We start from the raw sequence: 26130 nt of genomic DNA, 5'->3' as shown, positions 1-26130 counted from the left end.
TTCAACTTGTTCATAAACCCAGATTTCTGGATCTGTCTTTCGAGCTCTTAACTCTACGTCGTCACCACAGGCACTTCAGGTAATAACCTCAGCAAAAATAATAATATAAAACCTTAAGATACTTTCGGGATGGTATGGTGTGTAGCCGAATTTCTACATCCTACGTTGTCTCTATGTCGCTCTGAGGATCTTCCATTCAAACTCCGAACATCTTCCTCAATATCTGTGAAAGTTCGGAAGAGTGACAGTTTATATCAAAGATCATTCATCTCTGTGAACCTCTACTAAGATCAAGGATTTGTACTGAGCACAATTCAGCACGAGCTCCAGTCAGTTTCTGGTGAATTCGGACGTTCTGTGGAAAAGAAATTGATGTATGTTCTTTCCAGAAACTCTGACTATAAAACATTAGAAGTCATAGCAAAATACCTTCAAGGTTATATTCCAGCTTGCCAGAAAATATAGATACAAAACTTGCCGCTCTCCATAAATGTTGTGCGGTAACATTTGTTGATGTTGACAGGTCTTTTTTTGGGTACAAACGTTTCAAATTGACATCATAAAATGTAGAGAAGCATCTCGTGGTATACTGTAAGGCTAATTACGGGAAATCCTTAAAAATGAACACTTATTATTATTATTTGGTTTAGTGGAAACATATAGAAAACTAAGGCTCGTCAAAGTAAATGCACTCTAAAATATAATTGTAAAAAAAAAATTAAAAAAAAAACATAAATTGTTTTCTCATATCACTGTGTTCATTTTAATCACATAATCTGTTGTATATTTTTTAAAAAAATGTAGGGTATACAAATTGTAAATAACAAAAATAAGCTCTAAAGAGAAACTCCTGATACGTAAAGTACACTCTCAATATTATATTTCACCTACAAAACTTTCTGTGGAGAAGAAAATATATAGACACCTTATTGGAATGACGAGAATGACAGTGAATTGGAGCAGGAAAGTTAATGAAGACAAAGATTTACAAACTTATATCCTACAATTCAGGGGTATAGAAGCAAAACCCCCTAAATCCATTTTTCAATTTTGTCAGGAAACGAAGAAAAAGTAACGCCTTTATGTTTCAGAATTGTTGAGCTTTTTGTTTTCTTAGTGGTAGATTTCACTCATCTGCGTTAAGCAGTGAAAACTAAACTAACAAACTGTTCAACAATTCTCAAACATAAGGGTTTCACTCTCTTTTAGTTTCCCTGACAAAATTGAAAAATGGATTTAGCAAGTGTTGCTTCTATACCCCTGAATTGTTCTACATTTGATATCTTCAGTTTATTTTAGTCATTTCCTAACTCATGTATGATCAGTGCTTTTTCTTTCTTCTTATATGCACTATGTAGTGAAATATTAAAGTGTACACACAACACACATACACACACACACATATATATATACAAACAACGCCGACAACGTTTAGGAGGTGATTCTTGACATCAGCATGGGTTCTCAACCTTTTTCCACACGCGTATCACCAAAGAATATTAATTATTGATACCATGATAAGTCGTATGTACCACCAAAAGCAGCTCGCGTACAACAGATTGAGAAACTGACAAAAAGTATAGACCAACTTAGGTGAACAAATGCTTCCTTTCGGCGCTATCGCTAGCCAAAAATTTGTCGAAAAAATGAAAAAAAAAAAAAAAAAAAAAGCAATAACTCGAGAACAAAATGTCGGATCGACGTTGGGTAAAAGGGAAAGTCCATATTTTTTAGTCATACATTCCATTAATGTACAATTCGATGTGGTACAGGGGTGACTCCAGGGTTACCCCTAAGAAACTGAAAATTTCTTATGATATTTTATCAAAAGTTGACTGAGGAAAATGGACTAATTCACTATAATTTACATCAACAAACAAAAATTGTACTACATTGTCCAAGTTAGAAGATTACCGTTAGAATTCATAAAAAGAATAGACATGTTTGATTGATATAGTTTGTCTTAACGCAGAAGAAATTCTCCGAGGAGGTACCACCCTCCGATAGACATATTCTTTGAGTGTGACATCATTTATGGAAAATACTGAAATACTTAAGTTTCATGGGAGAGCGCAGCTTTTGTGAGTGTAATTATTAAGAATGCCTTGTATTTTATGAACAACCCACTACTTTAATTTCTCTGTTATCTTTCTTTTTCTTTTTCCTTCATTTTTTTTATCTAGATTATATCTTCTGTTTGTTTACATTCCTGAACTAATTTACTATTGAACTTCCCACCATACGATCTTTTAACTTTCTTTACTGCACATGTTACCTGACTGTCTTTTCTGTCGTACTCTTATAATATTCCCCTAGTAGAAGTTTCATTCACACGTTTCGTTCGCGGTGCCCTTCCACTTTTCATGCCGTAATACGTTTGCGATTCCCTTATTATGTAAAAGTTAACAATAAGTGACAATACCAGAAAGGAATATGAGGATGAGCGTCCGCCGCCGGTGACGACGCCTGTTCACACAGACATATTGTATTGTGATATAGGCGAAGTAGTATGAAATTACCCTTTTCGTATACAAAAAATTACTGTCTTCCATAATTTTTCTGTTCCTGCGCTTACCCCTTCCAAGAAATTAAAACTGGAGTCGACATTGTTTAGAATATTTCAGTGTGTTCCTGTATCAATTTCTTCCGAATATATTTAAGAAATAATAATTACTGACTCAATGAAACAATCGACGTAACTTAGTTTGCTATTGTTGACTACGTAGGTCTTGTAGAAATGATCTTGAAACGCCTGTTAAATCGTAATGTGAAACATGCTAATAAAGGGTGCTCAATAAATATCCTCACACGTAAATGTAGACTTTATCAAATATGAATTGAAGTTACCTATGCTATTTTTCGACGCACTATCCTGCTACTACGTTTTCGTCATCTGGCTGTGAGCCTCTTTACTTAGTCATTGTAGATTTTCCCCCAGTCCCTCCATCAATAGAAATTTGTCTGAACCATTTGTTGTCCATAATACAACTAATAATGCTAAGAGACTCGCAAATCGAATTTAGTTCGTATCTTTAACATTTCATATAATCAACCTACAACACTTACAAAAGATGCGCTCTCCCATGTAACACGTGTATTACAGTATTTTCCATAAGTGATGTCTTACACGCAAAGAATATGTCTATTGGAGAAACAGTTCCTCCTCAGAGAGATTATTCTGCGTTGAGACAAACTAGATGAATCAAACATGTGTATATTTTCTTTTTTGAATGAACTTGGACAATGTAGTACGATTTTTGTTCATTCACGTAATGTACTTGATTCTAGTTAATTTTCCATCAACTTTTGATAAAATATCCCAGGAATTCTTCAGTTTCTTTGAGGTGACTCTTGTGCCGCCCCTGCACTACATCGAGTTGTACATTGATGGAATCTATGACTAAAAATAATGGAATTTCCGTTTCACCCGACTTCGATCCAACATTTTGTTCTCTAATTATGGCTATTTTGCGTTTTTCCATCACATTTTCGGCTGGTGATAGCACCAAAAGGAACTATTTGTGCACCTAGGTTGTTCTATACTTTTTTGTCTTATATTGGTGTCAGGAATCACCTCCCAAACGTTGTCGGTGTTGTTTTGAAACACCTGTGTGTATATATATATGACATTCACTGGACAACACACTTCAAACAATAGATAGTAAAGTGGATGAGTTTTTTCGCGCATTAATTGAACAGCAAAAGTCTGTTTGAGGGCTCCAGAGGTTTACCAACTGCGTGGAAAGTTACGCGTAAGTTCCGTTGCATCTATCCAGGCGTTTGTGATACCAGTAAGAGTCTGGATCCGATTTAATGGAATTACAGCAAGTAAAGATTCGAGTACTTTTGTAGCTGATTGTTAATGTCCGGATTTGTATGTAATTACATGTTTTTTTTCCTTCATATGTAGTTTCGTCAAATTCTTAAATGTTTGTGATTCACACTTGTAGGGTGCTTCAACTCAAGTTTCATATTACATATTTTTACATATTTTGACCAATATTACATATTTTATGATTTATACATATTTTTACATAAAACTGTCTTAAAATTTTGCGTTTACTGAAATTTTAATTTAAAATAAAAAAACTCTCCTACTGTGCAAGGCTCGCATCTAGATTCAATTTTGTCATGTCTATCTTTTCGTTTCTTTACAGAAAGAGAAATATATATCTCTTTTTTTATTTGTCAAACCATGTTTCGAAGAATTTTCGCCGATAACAAAAGAAGAAACAAGTAAAAATCCTCCCTCCGGGGTACATTAGCAGCGCCCTTTATTCTCAACTCTGGAGGAAGACAAATCACGTGCCTGGCAGGCGACTGGCCAGGAAATTCCTAAAATGAAGTCTATTTGATTCTTATCGGAGGTCGGACGGGAAAAATGATGAAAGCAAATCCTGCAATTCAAGTTAAAACTGTATGCTAATGTGCTTCCAGGAATTTACTGCAAAAGTTCGTTCCAAGAAGCTGGCGACAATGGCAATATCATAGTAAGTAACCTAAGCTTTCAAAGAACTTCGCTTGTTCAACTGAATGACAGAAGGACAGTACTCTAGTATTGCAGTTGCAAAACGCACGTGTTCTGTGTTGACCGTCGAAATTAAAAATGGCTCCGGTTGCCTCAACTTTAACCGCAAAATTGCGGTCGTGGGTAACTATCGATGATGCGTTTACTACGGACGGTAAAGTGGTGTTGTGCCAAGTGTGTGATAAAAAAAATTGGACGTTCAATGAAATCTCAGTTAGAACAACATGTACAAAGTGTACTCCATGCAAGAAATAAAAATTTGCGAACTGCAAAAAAAAAAAAAAAAAAAAAGTACTCTTGACACAAATGCATCAAGATACTTCAGTGAGTGAGTTTTTAGACAGCAATTTTGATTGGCTACCTACAAGCATTAAAAACCTAGAGACTTTTGAGCGGCCTCTTCCGGAATCCACGGAAATCACAGAGGATGCAAAGAGACTGCTGCAAGGTGTGTGTGAAGATGTAGGAGAAAAAGTTCGAAAGAAACTAAATTCAGTGCTGTAAAGAAACCCGGGTTACGACAGTGTGTGAGATTCTCAGTGGTGAAACAAGAACCCCCCTGAAGATATTTCCCCAACTACATCCCCCTGTTGAAATACGCTCCTGTCACCTCATGTGATGTGGAGAGATCATTCTCTGCATACAAGAATATTTTATCCGATCGCCGACAAAATGTTACTTCTGATCATTTGGAAATGTACCTTGTAACCCTTTGTGAAACAACACACAGTTGAACTGCAGGCACATCTTTTGTAAGTACTTTATTTCAAATTAAAAATGTTCATTTGTGGAAATATTCTTCAATCTTAATTCAGCTGGTATTGTTTAAAAGATATAGGACTGCTTTTCCCTGCATGAAATAAATATATATAAAACAACACATTTCGTCTTAAGTTGCTTTTAGTATTTAAATTTGTATATTGCGTATAATTCATTTCAATATTGGGTCGTGGTGACGGATGCGCATTTAGTGTAAAATGTTCTAGATTTGAAACGTCACCACACCACACCACACCACATGAGATTTCTGACGTACAAATGCCGTATGCTTTTCTCGGGGTTTTCCTGTTTCTCTCTAGCCGATTCACATCTTCCTTCATTCGCCACTGATTTTTATTATCCTGCAATCAGTCACGTCAGTGACGTATGGCTGTCTCAGCTGTTCAAGCATTTCACTTCATTGGGAGACTTGCATTAAGCAGGATAAAGTGTAGTAGATTTTTCTTTTTATTTTCATAATTCGTTTAAATATTGCATACTCATACGCGTGTTAATATTACGTTTTCATAAACATGTAGCATATGTAATATTACATATTCTTATATAATATTACATATTTCTTACATTTTTAAGCGATTTTTGTTACATATTTATGTACATATTTAGGGGGTTGATATATAAAAATCCGGACTCTATTGACTATACAGTTACAGTCTGAAGTAATCATGTGTTTTCAAGAAATTGTTGTTTCTTTTTTTTCTTTGCTTTAAAATTTGTTGGATTATATTATAATTAATTGATTTTGGAATGAAATGCTTTAGATATGTATCCGTAATTTTTAGGTTAATTACAAAACAAAATATTTGTAAGTCTTATGGTCAATTTATTTGTTTAATCTTTATATTAAATTACAATTATTAATTACAATTTTAATTAAACTTACAACTGATATTACAATTATCTTATTTTCAAATTATCAAATCAAATTTCGCAAGCCAATGTAAAAAAGAAAAAATGAACTGTTTGTCAGTTGTTACAAGTGTCACTGAACCATTTTCCTTGTTTGACAGCCGTTCGTGCCAGATAGGGTTGTCTTGTAAATTGGAAAAACATCATTTCTCCGTTTTCATTTACCGTAGAGCAAGTTAAAGCTATCTCTGAAACCTGTTCTCCAAACCATATTGGCTGCGATGGTACCTGAAATATAAAAGAATAAATAGCTCAGTTGATATTGAGTTTAACGTCCCTTTCAGCAGCGAGGCCATATGAGACGGGTCCTACTGATTAACGTGAAATTCGAACCACATGAGCTCCCGTCGGGAATCACACTGAAGGCGCGTATGCTAACCGCTTAGCCACGAAGGAGCACAAAAGGGGAAATAATACAACTGTAAAAGATTCTGGTAAAGAATTCTCCACTTCTTAGTCTAGAAGGCACAATGATGTAAAACCACACTGAAAGTTTTACTTTTTTTAAAAAAAAAATTATCTGTTTGTAGTAGTGAGGAGTAAGCTTGAAAAATGGTAGCTTACACTTTTTAAATTAAATTTTCTTTTATGAAGGCAATCTGAAAAAGAAAGAAAGAAAGAAGATATGGGAAGTCCATTTTTCCTTTGCATTTAATCAAGGAAACAATTGAATCGTTGAGTTCGAAAACCGGTAATCTCCATCAAAGCAAATTTGAAAGGAGTGGCAAACAAAACTAATTTATTTATTTAGTCTTATTTTACATGGCGAAGTTAAGGTTCCTGCATTGTCTCCCACTTGACCATGTAATACAATAGTATCACGATTAGTAATACAATAATAATAATAAAATGTGTATAAAATATATAAGACACTCTCAATCATACGTACACACACACACACATACACACACACACAAGCGCGCATCAATCACATGCACACATAGATTGCTACAAAAAATTACATAATCACAGTCACATACCATTAGTGAACAAAAGAAATAAAAGGTAGGAAGTATAAAAACCAGTATTTTTTTTCCAGATAGTAAGCCTCTGTTTAGTAGACTTATGGAGGATCTGCTCAACCGACTTCTTAAAAAGGTTGATTGACTGAGATTGTCTTGTGTTAGATGGAAGGTCATTCCACGCATGAATAGTGGATGCAAAGAACACATTCGAGTAGAATTTTGACGAATGTGGGGAAAGAGAAAATAGTTTATTTACACCTGATCTTGTCTTGAACTATCCGATCGATCTCAATCAAATTTTCAAGATACATGAGGTTCGAATCTGGAAACATTTTTGTAATTACACTTTAACGGCAGAGGGGGAGGTATAAATAAAAACTAATGCAACCTAATAACTTTTGAACCACCCAACCAATCTCGATAAAAGTTTCAACATAAATGAGTTTAGAGGCAGAAATCACTTTAGGCTATTCATTTCGACGATGCAAGCAGGGTAGGGGGAGCGAAATTTAAAAATGACCGATATCAGTGTTGAACCCATAGTTTTTGGGGTCGATGAAAGAAACAGTGCCACTTCTGAGGCTGTTTCAATCCAAATGCACCTTTGATAGTTGGGGAGGAATAGGGTACAACATAGGGGAGGGAGATAAACATTTGAAATTATCAAAAATGACTAATATTAGTGTCGAATCCATAGTTTTAGGAGTAGCTGAGATTAACAGTGATAATTCTGATGCCGTGTGCAGCAGCACGGAGGGGGAGCTATATATAATAATGATCGAAAATGACCAATATTAGTGTCTAATCCATAGTTTCTGGGATCATTCAGATGAACAGTGACATTTAAGATCCGGTTTAAATCCAAAAACCAGAAATATATATATGCTCGCAAATGGCCACTACCAGTGTCGAATTTATAGTTTTCTTGGTGCCTTAGATGAACAGTGATATTTTTGATCCCGTTTAAATCAAAATTCAACCCCGCAACTTGGGGGAGGGAAGGAAGAGATACTTAAAAATAATCGAAAATGACCGATATTGGTGCTGAATCTAATTTTTTGCGTTCCCTGAGATGAACGGTGACACTTACGATGCCATGGCCCGCAACATGGCATGGAGGAGGATATATATATATATATATATATATATATATATATATATATATATATATATATATATATATATATATATATATATATATGGTCAAAAATGACCGATATTACTGTTGAGTCTATAGTTCTTACGGTCACCAAGATGAACAGTGACACATCTGATGCTGTTTAAATCAATTTTCAGCCCCAACATTTGCGGGATGAGGAGGGGTGACATACATTAAAATGATCGAAAATGAGCAATATCAGTGTGCATTTAAATTATTTATTTCAACCCAGCGAAGCGGGTAAGTAGTACTCGCATGACTTGGTCATAATTTGAACTTTGACCCCGACATTTGTGACGTCATAGGTCAAAGGTCAAAGACCTTGGACCGTGGTCAATGACCTAGGAGTACTTAGGACCACCCCCTCTAAATTTCGGCAGGCGTACCTTGGTTCATCCCTAAATTTTGGCAGGGGTACGTAGAACCACCCCCTTAAATTTTAGAAATTGCCAAATCTAAAAATTGGGTATGGTAGCCTAGGGCCATACTATGTACCCCTATTAGTATTGGGGGTCTATCTCATTTCCTTTCATGGGTAAAAAATTGCCAAAAATTCAAATTTCGGGGGTTTTTGACCTAATTTATCCCCTTTGATGAGGTGTTATTACCTTATATAGTTATATGGTCATGTATATTTGTCTATTCCCTATCATAAGAGATAGGTACATTTGTGCACCCCTTTAAATTTTTCGGACGGGTACCTTGGTCCACCTCTTTAATTTTGGAAATTACCCATTTTAAATATTTGGTATTATAGTATAGGAACCTAATATAGATCACTATAAATTTGGGTGGTCCACCTTGTTCCCTTTAGGGGTACAAAATTGCCAAATTTTAGTACAATCACGTGTTTGGCTTTGGCCCAATTTATCCCTTGGATGAGGTCTTCTTACCTTATATGGTTATATGCTTGTATATAGGGGTCCATTCCCTATCATAAGACATGGGTATATTGATGCACCCCTTTAAATTTTTGGGAGTGGTACAATGGGCAACCCCTTCAAATTTGGAAATTTTCCAATTTAAGCATTCGGTATCATAGTACAGGACCTTCATATGTATCATGATAAATTTGGGTGGTCCACCTTGTTTCCTTTCATGGGTAAAAATTTGCCAAAATATAAACATAAGCAATATGTTGTACCACGTGTGGCTCATCCACTCAGTTTTAGAAATTGTTTAATATAAGCATTTGATATCATAATACAGAACTTCAATATGTACCAATATAAATTTGGATGGTCCAAATCGTTCCCTTACATGGGTAAAGAACTACCAAAAATCAAATTTCGGAGGTTATACACCCCCTTTGATAAGGATTTAGCACGTTATAGGGTATGTACAGAGGTTTAATACTTTATATGTTTATGTTCCCTTTTAAATTTGGGAATTATCAAATAACAAAATTCGGTAAACGTTTTCTAGGACCCATTGTGAATGTGTGTGTCTCTCTTATGGCCAACGGTTCAAATTTTAAAGGTTATTGACCTATTTATCTTTTTTGATACGGCTTTATTATTGAATGAGTACAGGATTTATTACTTTTTCATAAGACACAGGTGTATTTATGTACCAATCTTAAATTTTGGGAGGGGTAAATTTCTTATTGTTAAATTAATAATTGGTAATTCTTCTTAGAATTGGGTGATATCTCTTTCTTTGGGTAAATCAATGTCAAATATGAGTATGGTCACGTGATCTGTTATTGACCTATTGTGCAGTCGCCCCTTGTCGGTCTGACAAGGGAACCTTCCGAAAATGATAGTTGCAGTGAAAGATGTGACCTATGCCAATTGAAAGAGCTGTATCAGAGATGAGCATTCCCAAAATATTAGCTGCCCATAGCAATAGGTTCAAGAAATATAAGGGGTGGAAATTCGGGAAACAGCAAGGTTGGACAAGGGGGAAAAGTGCAAATTCCTCATAAAAAATACAATGCTGATAATTGATGTATAGAAAGAGACTTGCCACAATAGGGATCAAATGAAGGCCACCAGTGGGGTTAAGAGTGTTACCAACTTCAATGAAAAGTACATGTTCTGTAAAGAGCACTATATGAAGTGAGTGCAATATTCAGTGTCAACCTGTCATGTAGAACATAATATATGACGTGTATAATCAGTGGTACAATCTAACAAAAGAAAATAGAAAAACAGAAGTACGAAAAATACGGGAAAGACGGAGTTGGCCATAATGCGTCACATTTGATCACGAGCTGTGCATATTAGAATGAACAAAACAAGAAAGCACCAATTATGCAGGAAACCGACGTATCTAGAGTCGAAAAGAAAAACGAGTTCCAAAGTTGGCAACACTGGCCATGAAAATCCAGACAAGTCTAAGAAAGTTAGGCTACTCGCTTCACAAAAAGAAAATCCCGTCAACAGGCATCACTCGAAATGCATCAATGCTGGAGTGATTGAGGCAATGTCAAGTTGGGGAACATGAAATGGTTGGGTTGAGCCAACAACCGATAATAGAAGTAGTGAACATTATGTCATGGTTGGGTCGTATGTGGGAATATACAGAGTGTCCCACCAAACTTTGTGACCTGAAAGATTTGCGAAACGAACAAAAATGTGACGGATCCAGTTGTGCAGGAATGTGCCAATGTCAGGGGGTGATAAAAGTTTGTGTGAAGCAAGTGCCCCAGGATCCCCATCATAGGGCCCCAGGAGCCAACATCAAACTTTGAAATGGCAACAGAAACCGAGTGGTACCTCTTTCGATAGATCATGGAATGTGCAACAACACCTATAGGAAACATTTGCTATATGAAGCATGGTTTTCAAAATGGCCGAAGGAAATATATGTTGTGTCTTAACATTGCATTGAACATTGTGATCTCAAATTGCTGCGAAGCGAAAAGAGATGTTGCTAATCCAATTGCACAGGAATGTACTCATGTCGAGGGCCAAAAAAGCGTTGTAAGAAGCAAGTCCCCCAGGGCACCGATCATAAGGCTCGAGGGGTCAACAGCAACATTTCAAATGGGAACGGGGGGTGGATGATATTTCTTTGGATAGATGCAACACCGCGTATAAGAAACATTTGCTATATGAAGCACGGGTTTCAAAATGGCCGCCAAAATGCACGTTGTTCTTGTCACCGAGCAGATATTTTTGGCGCTCATTTTGAAATTCCATATAGTAAATATTTCTGATATGCCTTGTTTCATATTCCAAGATTTATCGAAATAAATATAACTCGACCGATGGTGCCATTTGAAATTTTGAAGTTGGCTCCTGGGACCCTATGATGGTGGACTTGGGGGCACTTGCATCTCACAGAAGTTTGTCGCCCGCTGACATGGGTACATTCCTGCACAACTGGATGTGTCACATTTTTTTCGCTTTGAAACTATTTCAGTCGCAGAGTTAGGTGGGACACTCTGGATATATCATATAGGCGATGATAGTACTGTAGACAGCAGCACAAGATGTTTCCTACGTCATTCCAATTGTGTTGAATGGAGGATGATGAACAAGTAAAAAACATAAGATCAGTGGGAGGGAGAAGGTATAGGAAAAAAAGACAAATGCTATCACAGGAAAGGAAAAGAGTGCGCTGCAGTGACTGGTCAAGGTGGCTCATAACCTGCTGCTAAATGTAAGCATTAACCTCTGTACGAATGATCATGCTAGATTAGTAGTAAATGGTAGTACAACAAAAACATTTTTGGCGATGAAATACGAGAAAGCTGAACTCTGTGTAACATATGCACATAATCAATACAAGGAGGTCAGTAATTTCAATGTCAGCATTTGGGGTTGAAACGAGGAAAGAAAAAAAATAGGTGAACGCATATTATGTAAAGCAGAGTTCTTTCCAAGTTATGGGTGAGGAAAAATGCAGAAAACTCAATTTTGAAGGATAAAAGCGCATAGATGTATGTGCAAGTGGCAGAAGGCAAAGGAACATTTCCCCAGAAGACCAAAGACTTTTTGTCAACTCTTCCGAATATTAAGGCCTTCCCAAATACAACCGCAAACATGCGGAAGAGTGAATTAAGCGTATTTTATGCCAACGCGTTTTGGCCAAGTTAGGCAGAAAGAAACCTAACTGATGTTGTGCTACTGGTTGATTCTTGGACAGCGAACAAAGACACCAACTTGCTCTACGAGCATGTACCATCCGGAGTGAATTTCAAAGTTGAGCTGATCCCTCCTGGTTGTACGGACCTGATACAACCACTTGATGTTTATTTTTTTTTAGACCATACAAGAACTTTGTGCGCTACGTTTCAGAGCTTGTGTTATCACATACCCACTTTAACATTTGGTCCCGCGAGAATTTTCTGAAACTTCAAGCCTTAACCCATTATCAGTTTACGGCATATTTATTCAAGCCTTTGATTATGTTTGCTTTCTACAGGTGTGGATATGTGACAGAAAGACCACCAAAGGTTTCGACACCTCAAGAGTATTGTTTTGAGACATTCACAGTCGATCATTGCACCATGTGTGACGGATTGGCAGTATTCCGCTGTGCTCACTGCAAATGTATCTTCTGTTTGGACCATTGTCTCATCGAACAATTATACGTTCAATGTTGACGAGCATGCACAAATGATGCGAAGGCTGATGCCTGTTGCCGGAATTTTCTTTTTGTGAAGCGAGTGGCCTAACTATATTAGACTTGTCTGGATTTTCATGGCCAGTGTTGCCAACTTTGGAACTCGTTTTTCTTTTCGACTCTAGGTACGTCGGTTTCCTGCATACTTGGTGCTTTCATGTTTTGTTCATTCTAATATGCACAGCTCGTGATCAAATGTGACGCATTATGGCCAACTCCGTCTTTCCCGTATTTTTCGTACTTCTGTTTTTCTATTTTTTTTGTTAGATTGTACCACTGATTATACACGTCATATATTATGTTCTACATGACAGGTTGACACTGAATATTGCACTCACTTCATATAGTGCTCTTCACAAAACATGTACTTTTCATTGAAGTTGGCAACACTGTTAACCCCACTGGTGGCCTTCATTTGTTCCTTACTGTGGCAAGTCTCTTTCTATACATCAATTATCAGCATTGTATTTTGCCGTGTCCCCCTTTTTTGCGGAATTTGCACTTTTCCCTCTTGTCCAACCTTGCTGTTTCCCGAACTTCCACCCTTATATTTCTTGAACCTATTGCTATGGCCAACTAATTTTTGGGGAATGCTCATCTCTGATACAGCTCTTTCAATTGGCATAGGTCACATCTTTCACTGCAACTATCATTTTCGGAAGGTTCCCTTGTGAGAGCTCAGATAGTGCGTTTATAAATGACGTAATTGGGGATGTCAGAACCGAGAAGTTGCGCCCAGGATTTTGTACACATTGAGTTTGATAGAACATAAGGTAAGGGATCCGACCTGGGTTGCATTTAAATAAAATCAAACATATGCAAAAAGAAACAGACTGATGTAAAAGGAGATGAAAGGGGTGAGAAGGGAGCAACTTTTAGGACAGGTTAACCTACTTGCACTTACTTGTAGATTTGGATGTTGCCTTCTTGACGATTCTTCCGGTGGGCTGACGTCCGTCCATCTCTCTATCTGGCTGGCTGGTAGTCCAGGTAATCGAAGGTTAAGAGTTAGCGAAACCCGGACAGGAAAACCAACTTTACTGAGACCGCTAGTTTAGTCAAAGTCGAAACTTATTTCAGAAAACAATTCATCGTCGTTAACAGCTATGTAACGTTAGCTGAAACAAAGGTGCTCTTTAGGACAGAGCAAGGCTAAATCAGTCGTAAGTTTCAAAATGAAGTTCGCGGTCTACATCTTAACTCGTTCCTAATTCCATGTCGACTGTCCCTTCCAAAAGTCTCTCAATCGTTTTTGTTTAGCGTCTCTTCCGGGTTCATATCCTCGGTTGTTCACCATGTTTTCCGTCTAGATGAAAAAGTGCGTACTCGTAGATTAACCAAGGTAAGGTGATGGTAGGAATGCGGACGAGGAAGCAATCTGTTGTTTGTATTAATTGAGAAATTGCAAATGTAAGAAAGAAATGACAGACAGCAATAAGACTTCCTAGTGGGAAAGGTAAATGAACTTAGAAGAAAAGTCGAAAAGTGACTTAACATTAAATGAATGATTATCCTTTTCACTGTAATTTTTTTTAAAATTAAAAATGTCCCATAGTTCATAATAAAATATTTTGTCACGTGTCTAAATACACATATCTTCACATCCCCCCTGAAATCAAATTCCCGAATGAAAACATTTCGGAGACAAACAAAAAATTCACTTTTTAGTTTTTCTAATTAAAAAAAAGCATCTCTGTAGTTCCATTCAGTCTTCATGATAAAGACACAGCAGCAAATATAGTCTGGAAAGAATTATATGACGAGAAATGATGAGTACAGCATACATTTTCACACACTAACACAGTTAATACCATAACAGTCAATGCCAAATGACGTAAACACAGCAACGTCGATGTTGTAAACACTGCATCACTAAGCACAAAATGTAGGTGTGGAAATCACAGGTACAATGTCCTTACACATCACATAACTGGAAAGTTCATTCATTGCAAGTAGATTATAGGAGTAGGGTAGACATGTATATGATAGTAACATCACAAAAATTGGGGAATACAGTCAATGACTGCCTAAAACACGTAATATATGAGAATAGAAACAATAATTGGATAAAGTAATGGAATGAATAAAATCGACGAAAAATCAGGGGGAAAATGCAAAAGTAATAACTAAACCATAATCCATACGTATATATCTATATATAGTAAATAAAAATTCCAATTCCAATAAAATTGTAACTCTATAATCAAAATAATCATTATGCGTTAGAAGAAAAATTAATCTAGCTACCCATAGAAAGAACAGATAAAACAACACAAAAGAATGTTTATTTCAGGTTTTAGAAAAACGAATTGTGGAGAATTTAGTTCCACAATGTCCGACGTATTGGCAGAGTTATAGCCTTCTGCACTGGCTATTAAAACCTTGAGGAAACCAACATGACAGACTATCACCAAATAGATTCCTAAATCCCTAACTAAATATGCGATAAAAGACAAAAAAACTTTCTTCTTATATGAAAGTAAAAGTACGTATACCCAGAGGCAAGTGTGGAATCAAGTCAATTCTTCAAATATACAGGAATATATATATCATATAAGCACAAATCTTCGTTATACATAAATTCCAAGTGATCTTCATGATGAAATACGCAAGTTTACTATATACACTGCAGGCAATGAAAAATTGATCATTCAAAAAGATTACTAAAATCACATAAGAGGTTATAACAGTGTATATTCCTCTGAAAAGAATACACTGACTGAGTATGTTCACAATAAATAATAACAAATCGTAGGATCAAATCAAAAATCCAGGGAAAGAAAAACTTCATTCCACTTTACATCCACATTTGGGTCATAAAATGCATCTTGAGAAATGCAAAAAACGTAGGAATTCCTTCGTTATCACTATCATGACATAGATAGCATACAAATATCAATTCATAGTTGCGTCTATCTCCCTTGTTTTCTTCTGCTAAACACGGTGTATCAATGTGATGGTGATTTGACGGCTAGATACTAATTTATTAGTTTATAAGCTGTTGATAAGATGACCAAGAAAAAGAACGTGTTCTACAAAGTTAACGAATAGTTCTAAGTAACTGAAGAAACAATGATTTCTATATGAGTACTCCTTTTTCTCCTCTTCGTTGTAATTGTTATTGCCGGCAATGCTTAGAAACACAAACAAACCAAAACAAATTCCATAATGACATGGCCAGTGTCAAAACAAAATTCGTCACCAACTTCACAAATGTTCCTAATCCATCAAATCTTCCTTTGAGAACTGTCTTCTTTTTTTTAAAAAAAAAACTTCATTGAAGAAAAACAGTTTCCGCTTCTTTTCCTTCTTCCAAGGGAAAATACACAGGTAAAAGACGCTGATAGAGATCCCAATTCTCCTTGTCGAAAATACACAATACAATACGGTCTACGTTGTCCACATGATCCTCTAAAATTTTCGTGTATTTAACAATGCAATTCTCGCAGCAGGTTCCTTAGGGAAATGAAATGCACCAGCAGCGAAGCAAGGTAAAGCCAGAGTTGAAAACTGATTTTTCAACACAAAATCAAAACAATTGTTATAACAATTCTCCAAAGTCTTCTTGTTCGCATCTCTGGGACCACACGTCAATAATACATGATCAGCGGGGAGATTATAGCCTGGAGCAATCTTCACTTGTCCTGGTTTCAAAGAACATATTTTCTAGCAATCTTTACGAAATTCTTCTCCTGCAGCTTCTTGGATACTTCTATCTGCTCCTCCTAATGGAATAAGTAATTCATTCGTGGGGTTAAGAACAGCGTCAGCTTTAATCATAGCGATATCTCCCCGAAAAACACTGATTTTCTTGTTGATTGCAGAATTGGCACCAAACTTCGGTTTCAAACCGGAACAATTCTTCCCTGTTTCAGCCCAAGTGGGTAATTGGTTGGCAATCACAACCTGACGAAGATTCACAAATGGAATATCTTCTTCTTTTTCTATCATGTTTACCACGGGATTAAAAACAATTTCACAATGTTCTTATTTTTCTTTCCCTCTCTCATGTTTTTCTTCCTGTACTTCGGCACAGCAGGCATTTGCAGTAGCATTCTCAACAACGTCTTGTATATCCAAGTCAACGTCATCTTCTTCTCCCTCTTCCTCGTTTTCCTACTCCTGTTTCTCGTAGTACTTCTTCAATCTTTGTACTGCAATCGAATCAACCTTGAACCTTCCTCGCGCAGTCCTGAACTTAACAAAATAGGAATTTGGGTGGTCAATATTCTGAATGATTCCTGGACCAAAATAACGTCCACTGAAAGCTCTGGTGGATCCTTTCTTCATGGTACTGTCCAAAATCCATACCTTGTCTCCGACTTTGAAATTGGGTTTCGAATGACGTTTGTCATAAAATTTCGATGTCGTTTTGTCTCTGGAACCATTTATCATGGGCTTTGTCTCGTATTTCTCCAAGTTGCTGTAATCGTTCAGCATTGTCCTGAAATTGACAGGGGGTGTCCAAAATTGCTTCGTGTAGCATTCTACATCTGAATCCATGCAAAAGTTCAAAAGGGCTGTATCCAGAGGATAAGTTGACAGTTAAATTGTGGGCTAACACAACAGATGGCAGCAGTTCGACCCATTTTCCCTGATCCTTATTACACAACGCAGGTTTCAGTCTCTGTTCAATGTTTCGGATAGCTATCTCAGCAGTCCCGTTAGCGTAATGAGCTTGAACATTTACAAATCGAATCTTAGCTCCAATCATTGCACATACCTCCTTGAATAGGTTACTTGTAAAACATGCACCTTTGTCTGTGACTAACTCTTTAAAAATACCGTATTTCAAAATTACATTTTCATAAAGAAAACTACTTAGAGAAGACGCTGTTATATGTGCTAATGAACCACAAAAAGTGTAACGGGTAGCAGCATCGACAACGGCAACCAAATACTTGGGTCTCAAAATATTGCTCGAGGAGTACACCCCTTTAATGTCTCCAAAAATGCGATAGAAAGGCGGCACTTGAGGATACGTTTGTAATGTACCATAAGCAGAACCAGGTTTATTTTTGCTTGACTGACAAATTAAACATTCTTTACATTTCTGATAGATATATTGTTTCATATTAGGGAAATACACAGATTTCACTAAAAGATCATATGTCTTAGAAAAGCCTCCGTGGCTTGAACCAATGGCGGAAGTATGAGCCGCATCAAAAACTTTATAGCGTAATGAAACAGGTACAGCAACTAAAAATTTCATACCGCTAGATGTTTTTTGTTTTCTATACAAAATTCCATCTTTAACCTTGAAATAAAATGCCTGTCTTTCAATTTTTGATTTTTCTTTTCCTTGTTTTCTAACCTATCAAAAATATCCTTATAAAATGTCTCCTTCATTTGCTCATCTCTGAGAGAAGGCTCGTCACTTAGCATATTGTTACACTCAGTAACAGTGGAAGAAAGTACTCGAGGGTTCCTCATTTTGTTGCTCGTCAGAAATTTCCCTGGGGGCACGAGAAAAACGTGAAATAGCGTCAGCTTCTATATTAGACACCCCAGATATATGTGTTACAGTAAAGTTATATTGTTCAATAAAACTACGCCACCTAGCAAATTTACCTACATTTTTTGTCTGTTTCAGAAACAACATACTCTTAGAATCGGTTTTCAAAAAAAGTGACGTCCTAGCAAAAAATAACGAAAGGATCTCAAGACATACATATATAATGCTCAAAAGTTCAAGTTCATAATGATGTCTAGATTTTTCACTTTTACTTAAGCTACGGCTACAATAAACAATGGGTGCTAACTCTGGGTCATCTGGAGAACATATAGGTTGTTTGAGCACGGCAGCAAGACCGCGTGTTGATGCATCACAGAACAAGTATACATGGTGTTTCGGATTATAATGCATTAAATATGGCGATTTTATGATAAGGTCTTTAATTTTCTCAAAAGCATCTTGTTGTTTTTGTGTCCACTTAAACGGTACATCCTTTCTGAGAAGCGATTTCAAAGGCTCCGCGATTTCAGAAAAATTAGGTAAGAATCGTCTTAGAAAGCTAGCTAATCCTAGAAAACTTTTCACATGTTTTTTTGTCTTCGGACCTTCATAATTACTAATGGAGTCAGTTATTTTCTTGGAAATTCGCAAGCCATCGTACGAAATATCATGTCCCAAAACCGTTAATGAAAAATAAGCCAATTTCGTTTTTTCTGGTGCAAGTTTAAGACCACGTTCTCTAATTCGTTGAAATAACTTTCTGGTGAGATTGATAACATTCTCAAAAGTATTTCCACCCCAAAAAAATCATCAAGGTACCCGAAAATTTGTTCAGATTTTAATCCTTCTAGTGTCATTTTCACTATTCTGTTTAAACCAGCAGAACTAGTAATAAGACCCTGTGGGAGGGCTGTAAAACAAAATGAACCAATTCCAGGGATTGAAAAGGCAGTGACATGTTGATATTCCTCAGCGATCTTCACCTGGAAGAAACCGCTGAGCAAGTCAGAGCAGCACAGGTAGCGACACTTACTAAGACGCGAAATAATGTCCTCTATCGACGGTACAGGAAAACTGTCTGGTGCAATGTGTAAATTAATAGCCCTGGCGTCCAAAACAAATCTAAAAGATCCAGACTTGTTTTTCACGAGAAGAGGTGAGTTATAACTCGATATACACCTCCTAATAACCTTTTGTTTGAGCAAATTATCAACCTGTTTTTTAACTTCTTCTCTTAAGTGGAAGGGTATTGGAAACTGATTGGTGTGAACTGGGACGTTATCTAGCATTTTAGTTTCATGTACGTAACCCTTGGCCACTCCAAAATTATCCTCTGACCAAGAAAAACAATTCTTATACTCCTCTATAACAGAATAAAACATTTGCTTTTGATCGTCAGAAAGTTGAGGGTTAATGTCCACACGCTTGACGTCAAAACCAGCAGGAAAGTTAGTGTTGTCTTGTTTACTGGCTAAACCATGATTTTGAACACTATCTGTATCATTTGGGTAATGTGCACCCGGCCTAATGTCAATAGCTGCACCTAAATGAAGATTTTTCTCTAAACACAACTTTTTGTTGGTTGGTTTGACTACTCTAGTAACAGAATTAACAGGATCCACTCTAGACTCGTTAACAAAAATTTCGGTTTTAGAACAGATCTTCTCATTGGGTTTCAAAATATTTTTAACTCCCACTAAATCATTAATTTTACGAACAGGTACTGAAACGCTGGAATTTGGTGGCAAAGTAACAGATTTCGCCGTTATGAAATACGCTTGCATTAGGTTCGCTGTTTGTTCGGAAACTGTGCCTATAGAATGACTTTCAGGTAGCGCGTGATCAGTGGGCTTCCCAAACCTAACTATATGAACTACGTGAATATCCTCGTAAATAGTAACATGTTGAGGAAGTAACCAATCATTCCCCAACAAAACAGAAGATGTAAATTTGTCTACAACTTTAACCCTTTGGAGATTTTATGGTACAATCTGTACCATACGCGTTTTTCATGGTGCATTGCGTTATTTCTCTTTTGTTGGAGCTTTTTCGTCCGGCTTTTTTGTTTCACAAGTCCAGAGGCATTGTAAAAGACATTACGTATGGTTTCAGACTTTCCTGGGTCCAGACATAAGAGGTGATGACGTCATAAGTCTAAAATTTATTTTTTCATTTATTAAGCCTATGTTCAATATTTTTGGCGGGCTTATTTTTGTACGTAGAAGATTGAAATTTTGCACAAACATTCAGTTCACCGACTAGTGCTTACCAGATTTTTTTCAGATTTTTGAGTTAAAACAGGGGAGAACCAGAGGGGCAAAGGGTTGAAAAAGTGATATTTTTACCCCCAAAATCCCTTTTTTCAGGATTTTCCCGCCTTATGTACATGATGGACACACGTGAGTCATACCGTCTGAAAGGCAATTTTATTCTGAAGAGAATGATGGGTGAAACATGACCCTAGGGTAATTAGGGATGTCTCAGGGAATTTTTAAAAAATATCCCTCTGTATAGAGTAATATGGTACACTGTCGGTATATATATATTTTTGGCGGGCTTACTTTTGTACCTAGAAGATTGAAATTGTGCATAAACATTCAGCCTACCTAGTGGTATTTATAAGATTTTTTCAGATCTCTGCGTTAAAACAGGGGGGGCTCCAGAGGGGCTAAAATTTGAAAAAAGGGATATTTTTACCCAAAAATCCCATTTTTTCGTCATTTTCCCGCCTTAGATACATGATGGAGACACGTGAGTCATACCGTCTGAAAGGCAGTTCTATTCTGAAGAGAATGATGTGCAAACCATGATCCTAGGTTAATTAGGGATGTGTCAGGGATTTTTTTCAATATATACCTGTGTATAGGGTAATATGGGGCATTTTTTGAATTTTTTGGCGGGCTTATTTTTGCACGTAGAAGATTAAAATTGTGCACAAACATTTAGTCCACTGAGTAGTATTTACCAGATTTTTTTCAGATTTCTGCGTTAAAACAGGGGGGTCCAGAGGGGCTAAAAGTTGAAAAAAGGGATATTTTATCTAAAAATCCCATTTTTTCGTCATTTTTCCGCCTTAGATACATGACGGAGACACGTGAGTCATACCGACTGAAAGGCAGTTCTATTCTGAAGAGAATGATGTGCAAACCATGATCCTAGGTTAATTAGGGATGTCTCAGGAAATTTTTTCCCTGAGATCATAGTGTATTGTGGTAATTTGGGGCATTGTGAGAATTCATGATAAAATTTCTTCTGCCCTTAGTATTCAAGATAGAAACTTGGAATTTGGCACACATATTCAGTATACCAAGTTCTATTTATCAGATTTTTTTTAGATATCCAGGGGGGGCCAATGTGCGAGAAAAAAATTCTCTCCGAAAGTTTTCCTTTTGACATCATTTTTCCCGCTCCTGGTATACGGTATGAACATGCATGTGGTACCATTTGAAAGCCAGCTCTATTCTAAAGAGAATGAGGTATGAATCGTGATCCTAGGATAAATAGTGACGATGCAGTAGCTGCTTGACTGAAAGTCTAAAAAATAACCCAAAAAGCCGCAATCCGGAAAGGGCTAAAAGTATGCGTAAATGAATAGCCGTCAATTTTGAACTTCAGCACAGCTAACGTGTTAGTTTCAAGTCCTTTACCCGAGATGCCACGGATGATAGTACGTCTTTTAACAAGTCTAGTGTTAGGAGGAAGAAGCTCCCTAGTGCAAATCGAAATTTGACTACCAGAGTCCAAGAACGCTTTATACTCTTTGTTTCCAATAGTAATTTTGATACAAAGCAGAATCCTATTCCTAACAATAGGCGTAGTTATCGTGTGGGTCTTAAAAACAGGTCTCTCACCATTCTCTGAACTATTTCCGCTATGTAAAACACTACAATTGTCACTTCCCTTGAATTGTGCCATATTGCACACTAATTCTTTAGCCGGACAGTGTATATCGTTATTCGCGTGAGACATAGTATGATACTGTTTGCGCCTTTTCTGTTTGTTCATAGCAATAACAGAAGTATTCGTTGTAGAGCTCATTCTATTATGCATATTATTCTTCCTCTTGGCACTCTTACATTTAGAGGAACAAAAAGAAGAAAAAGAGTTACGTTTCTGTTGATGAAGCGGGACAGAATCCACAGACTGTTGATTACCGCATTTTTCCCCTGCGGATAAGATATCATAATGCAAACGCGCACGCATTTCTTTTCTCTCCTGTTGTTCCTCGAGAGGGAATGAAACATGAGAATTATCGCGCAATGAAACATCAGCTATCTTAGCGATAAATTCCGGTGTACTATACTGCAAGGTTTGTTCTTTCGAATTGGCTTTAATAAGCGTCTTATAATTCACAATTAACTCAGCTGACTGTTCTTGTAATAGAAATTCACACAACGTATCAACGGATGAAAACGATTTATTGCATGTGAGCTTAAAGTATTGAGGCAATAACCCTTCAACTAGGAAATTAATTTGTTGTTGTATAGGCATAGCTTTATCAAAACTAAGTATGAGATCTAGCATTTCATAAATATATGTCATAATAGGTTCCTCTTCTTTTCGATCTCTAGAACGAATAGTGTGTTCCGTAACCTTCTTAACTACAAAACCTCCAAATAATGTGATCATTCGTCTCTTTATGTCTACATACGACAAGTTCACAAATTCGTCTGTCCTAGTTAAAGCTAAAAACCACACCCAGGCCCCGTCCCGTAATAGATATGGAAGCAAATGACGTTTCTTCATTGTATTGAACTCATAAATGACGCAGTAAGATTCAAAATACTCAAAAAAACGAATAACGTCTTCCCCATACTTGCCGTGAAAAAATGTGGGGCGCTCAATCGAATCTAGAGACGTAACTCGAGCTTGTGTCATAATGCTAGAGTTCACCATTTTCTCTAAATATCTCTAAATAGTATGGTTAAAAATGCACATAAAACAAAATAACACAACAAATTGAGAGGGTGGTAAGACAAATAGAATTTCATCAAATTCTAACGGTGGGCGGCAATCAAACTAATGCAAAATAAATCTTAATTATGTTCAGCTAAATAAGAAAAATAGAGTGTCACAGATATCTGTGTATCCACACAAGTTAAAACCACATCTCCGCCATGTGCAGTCGCCCCTTGTCGGTCTGAGAGCTCAGATAGTGCGTTTATAAATGACGTAATTGGGGATGTCAGAAGCGACAAGTAGCGCCCAGGATTTTGTACATATTGAGTTAGATAGAACATAAGGTACGGGATCCGATCTGGGTTGCATTTAAATAAAATCAAACATATGCAAAAAGAAACAGACTGATGTAAAAGGAGATGAAAGAGGTGAGAAGGGAGCAAGTTTTAGGACAGGTTAACCTACTTGCACTTACTTGTAGATTTGGATGTTGCCTTCTTGACGATTCTTTTGGTGGGCTGACGTCCGTCCATCTCTCTATCTGGCTGGCTGGTAGTCCAAGTAATCGAATATTAAGAGTTAGCGAAACCCGGACAGGAAAACCAACTTTACTGAGACCGCTAGTTCAGTCAGAATCGAAACTTGTTTTCAGAAAACAATTCATCGTCGTTAACAGCTATGTAACGTTAGCTGAAACAAAGGTGCTTTTTAGGACAGAGCAAGGCTAAATCAGTCGTTAGTTTCAAAATGAAGTTCGCGGTCTACATCTTAACTCGTTCCTAATTCCATGTCGACTGTCCCTTCCAAAAGTCTCTCAATCGTTTTTGTTTAGCGTCCCTTCCGGGTTCATATCCTCGGTTGTTCACCATGTTTTCCGTCTAGATGAAAAAGTGCGTGCTCGTAGATTAACCAAGGTAAGGTGATGGTAGGAATGCGGACGGGGAAGCAAATCTGTTGTTTTTATTAATTGAGAAATTACAAATGTAAGAAAGAAATGACAGACAGCAATAAGACTTCCTAGTGGGAAAGGCAAACGAACTTAGAAAATAAAGTCGAAAAGTGACTTAACATTAAATGAATGATTATCCTTTTCACTGTAATTTTTTTTTAAATAAAAATGTCCCATAGTTCAAAACAAAATATTTTGTCATGTGTCTAAATACACATATCTAAATGGGATTAGGTGTCCTGGACATTGGTACATTTAAACTTTGTAGGATAATTTGAGAATTGTCAAAATGAAATTACGTCATTGGTTTTGATTATTCCCGCCTATGGGCCAAATATAAACAAAAACTACACGATGTACCATGTTATTGACCTTGATGAGGTAGTGAACATGTATTCATTTCCTTTTCAAAATTCGTGGAAGTTATCAAATAACACGTTTCCAGATAACAGTTTTTTCTGCTAAGATAAACAATTGACCTAATTGAGACCTAACTACTACATGTAATTATATGATTAATTCTAAGACTTAGGTATATCGAGAGAGGTACGTAGGACCATTCTTTAAATTTGGGAATTGTGATAAACAAAATTTTAGTATGAGGCGCGAAATTTGAAACAATACTTTGAACTTTAGTTAAGTTCATAGTCTAAGATCATTGGTGGTGGTTGAATTAACCTTGAGTTTTCAGAAATCTGATAGATACCTTATTGAATCTTATGACTTACAGACGAAAGGCAATACATGCTACAATACTTTGAAATTTAATCACAAGGTGATGTAATTTGGCACTGGCAAAGTTATTGTTGATGCAATTTGATTGGCTGATCACTATCTTTCATGCAATCTGATTGGTTGATCACTATCTTTCGTGGGATCTGATCGGCGGATGAATTTCAAATCTTTGCTGCATTCAGTTTTAAATTTTGTTTAACATTTAAAAATCTTGGTTTGAACACTTTTGTTCCACATTTTGTACTTACTGATAAATATGATCAAAACCGTTTATTTGTTAATCGAATAGTTAAAAACCTGATAATGTTTGACGGTTATCGTGAAACGAAAATTTTTTTCGTTTGAAACTTTTTGAAATTTTTTCAGAATTTTTTGTTTGAAATTTTAGTTTAAAAAATTTTGTTTGAATTTTTTAAAAGTTTTTTTCTAAATATTTGTTTGAAATTTTTGTTTGGAAAATTTTGGTTTCAAATTTTTAAGTATGGGCACTCATTAGTAAAGAACCGGAACTGTTTAGAACAAAAACCTCTGGCAACATTGTTTATCATGATGCAATAGTACACGCCAGAACATGGGGTTGTACTTGAAATGAAAAACACAAATCATTGAAATGAGTCATTTTATTACACTCCACTGATTAATCACAGACATCCATACCAGACAAAGAATCTGGATATTGTCGATACAATGTATTTTGAACTTCATGCACTTGTTTGTCTTTAGCATATAATTTTAATTCCAACTGAAGTCGTTTAAGGTCTATTGCAATGTCAATTGGTGGAAACTCAATGTCCATTTGATTACATATAAACTGTTTATCAATACTGGTATGCACCCACGAACGATGTTGACAACCATCACAACATCTAGATACATGTTGTACAATATGTATGACACATTTCTCAAAATAGTACTTTTTCAGGAATATACTTGTTTTGTTGCACACTTCCACTGCATGTTTAACACACTGGAATACATTGATGAATTTGTTCCATTCCATTTGCGTTAGATACACCATGTTGCGAGGGACATGCAATGCACTCTTTTTACGTAACAGCACCATCTTCTCTTCGAGGACTGTACGTAGCACCACTTCATGATTTGAGCCTAATGATTTGACTGGTCACATTTAGCTCATCATGAAAATAATCATTCATTTGGTCGATTCGTGAACTA

General features: G+C 36.5%; 1 protein-coding gene across 2 annotated transcripts in view; it reads right to left on the bottom strand.

Annotated features, from left to right (window-relative positions):
* Positions 1-6125: 6125 nt before the first annotated feature.
* LOC145687771 (uncharacterized) overlaps positions 6126-26130 on the bottom strand; it is a 340643-nt gene continuing 320638 nt past the window's right edge. For both annotated transcript variants that reach the window (XM_081761210.1, XM_081761209.1), the window contains exon 7: positions 6126-6445. In XM_081761210.1, coding sequence (XP_081617336.1) covers positions 6275-6445 — 171 coding nt within the window. In that variant the 3' untranslated portion in view covers positions 6126-6274. The remainder of the gene's footprint in view (positions 6446-26130) is intronic.

This window comes from Thermobia domestica, chromosome 6 (genome assembly GCF_964235325.1).
Source record: "Thermobia domestica chromosome 6, izTheDome1.hap1.1, whole genome shotgun sequence".
In the NCBI taxonomy this organism is placed as follows: domain Eukaryota; kingdom Metazoa; phylum Arthropoda; class Insecta; order Zygentoma; family Lepismatidae; genus Thermobia; species Thermobia domestica.
Note: the sequence above shows the minus strand (reverse complement) of the source record. Positions and strands in the feature narration are given on the sequence as shown.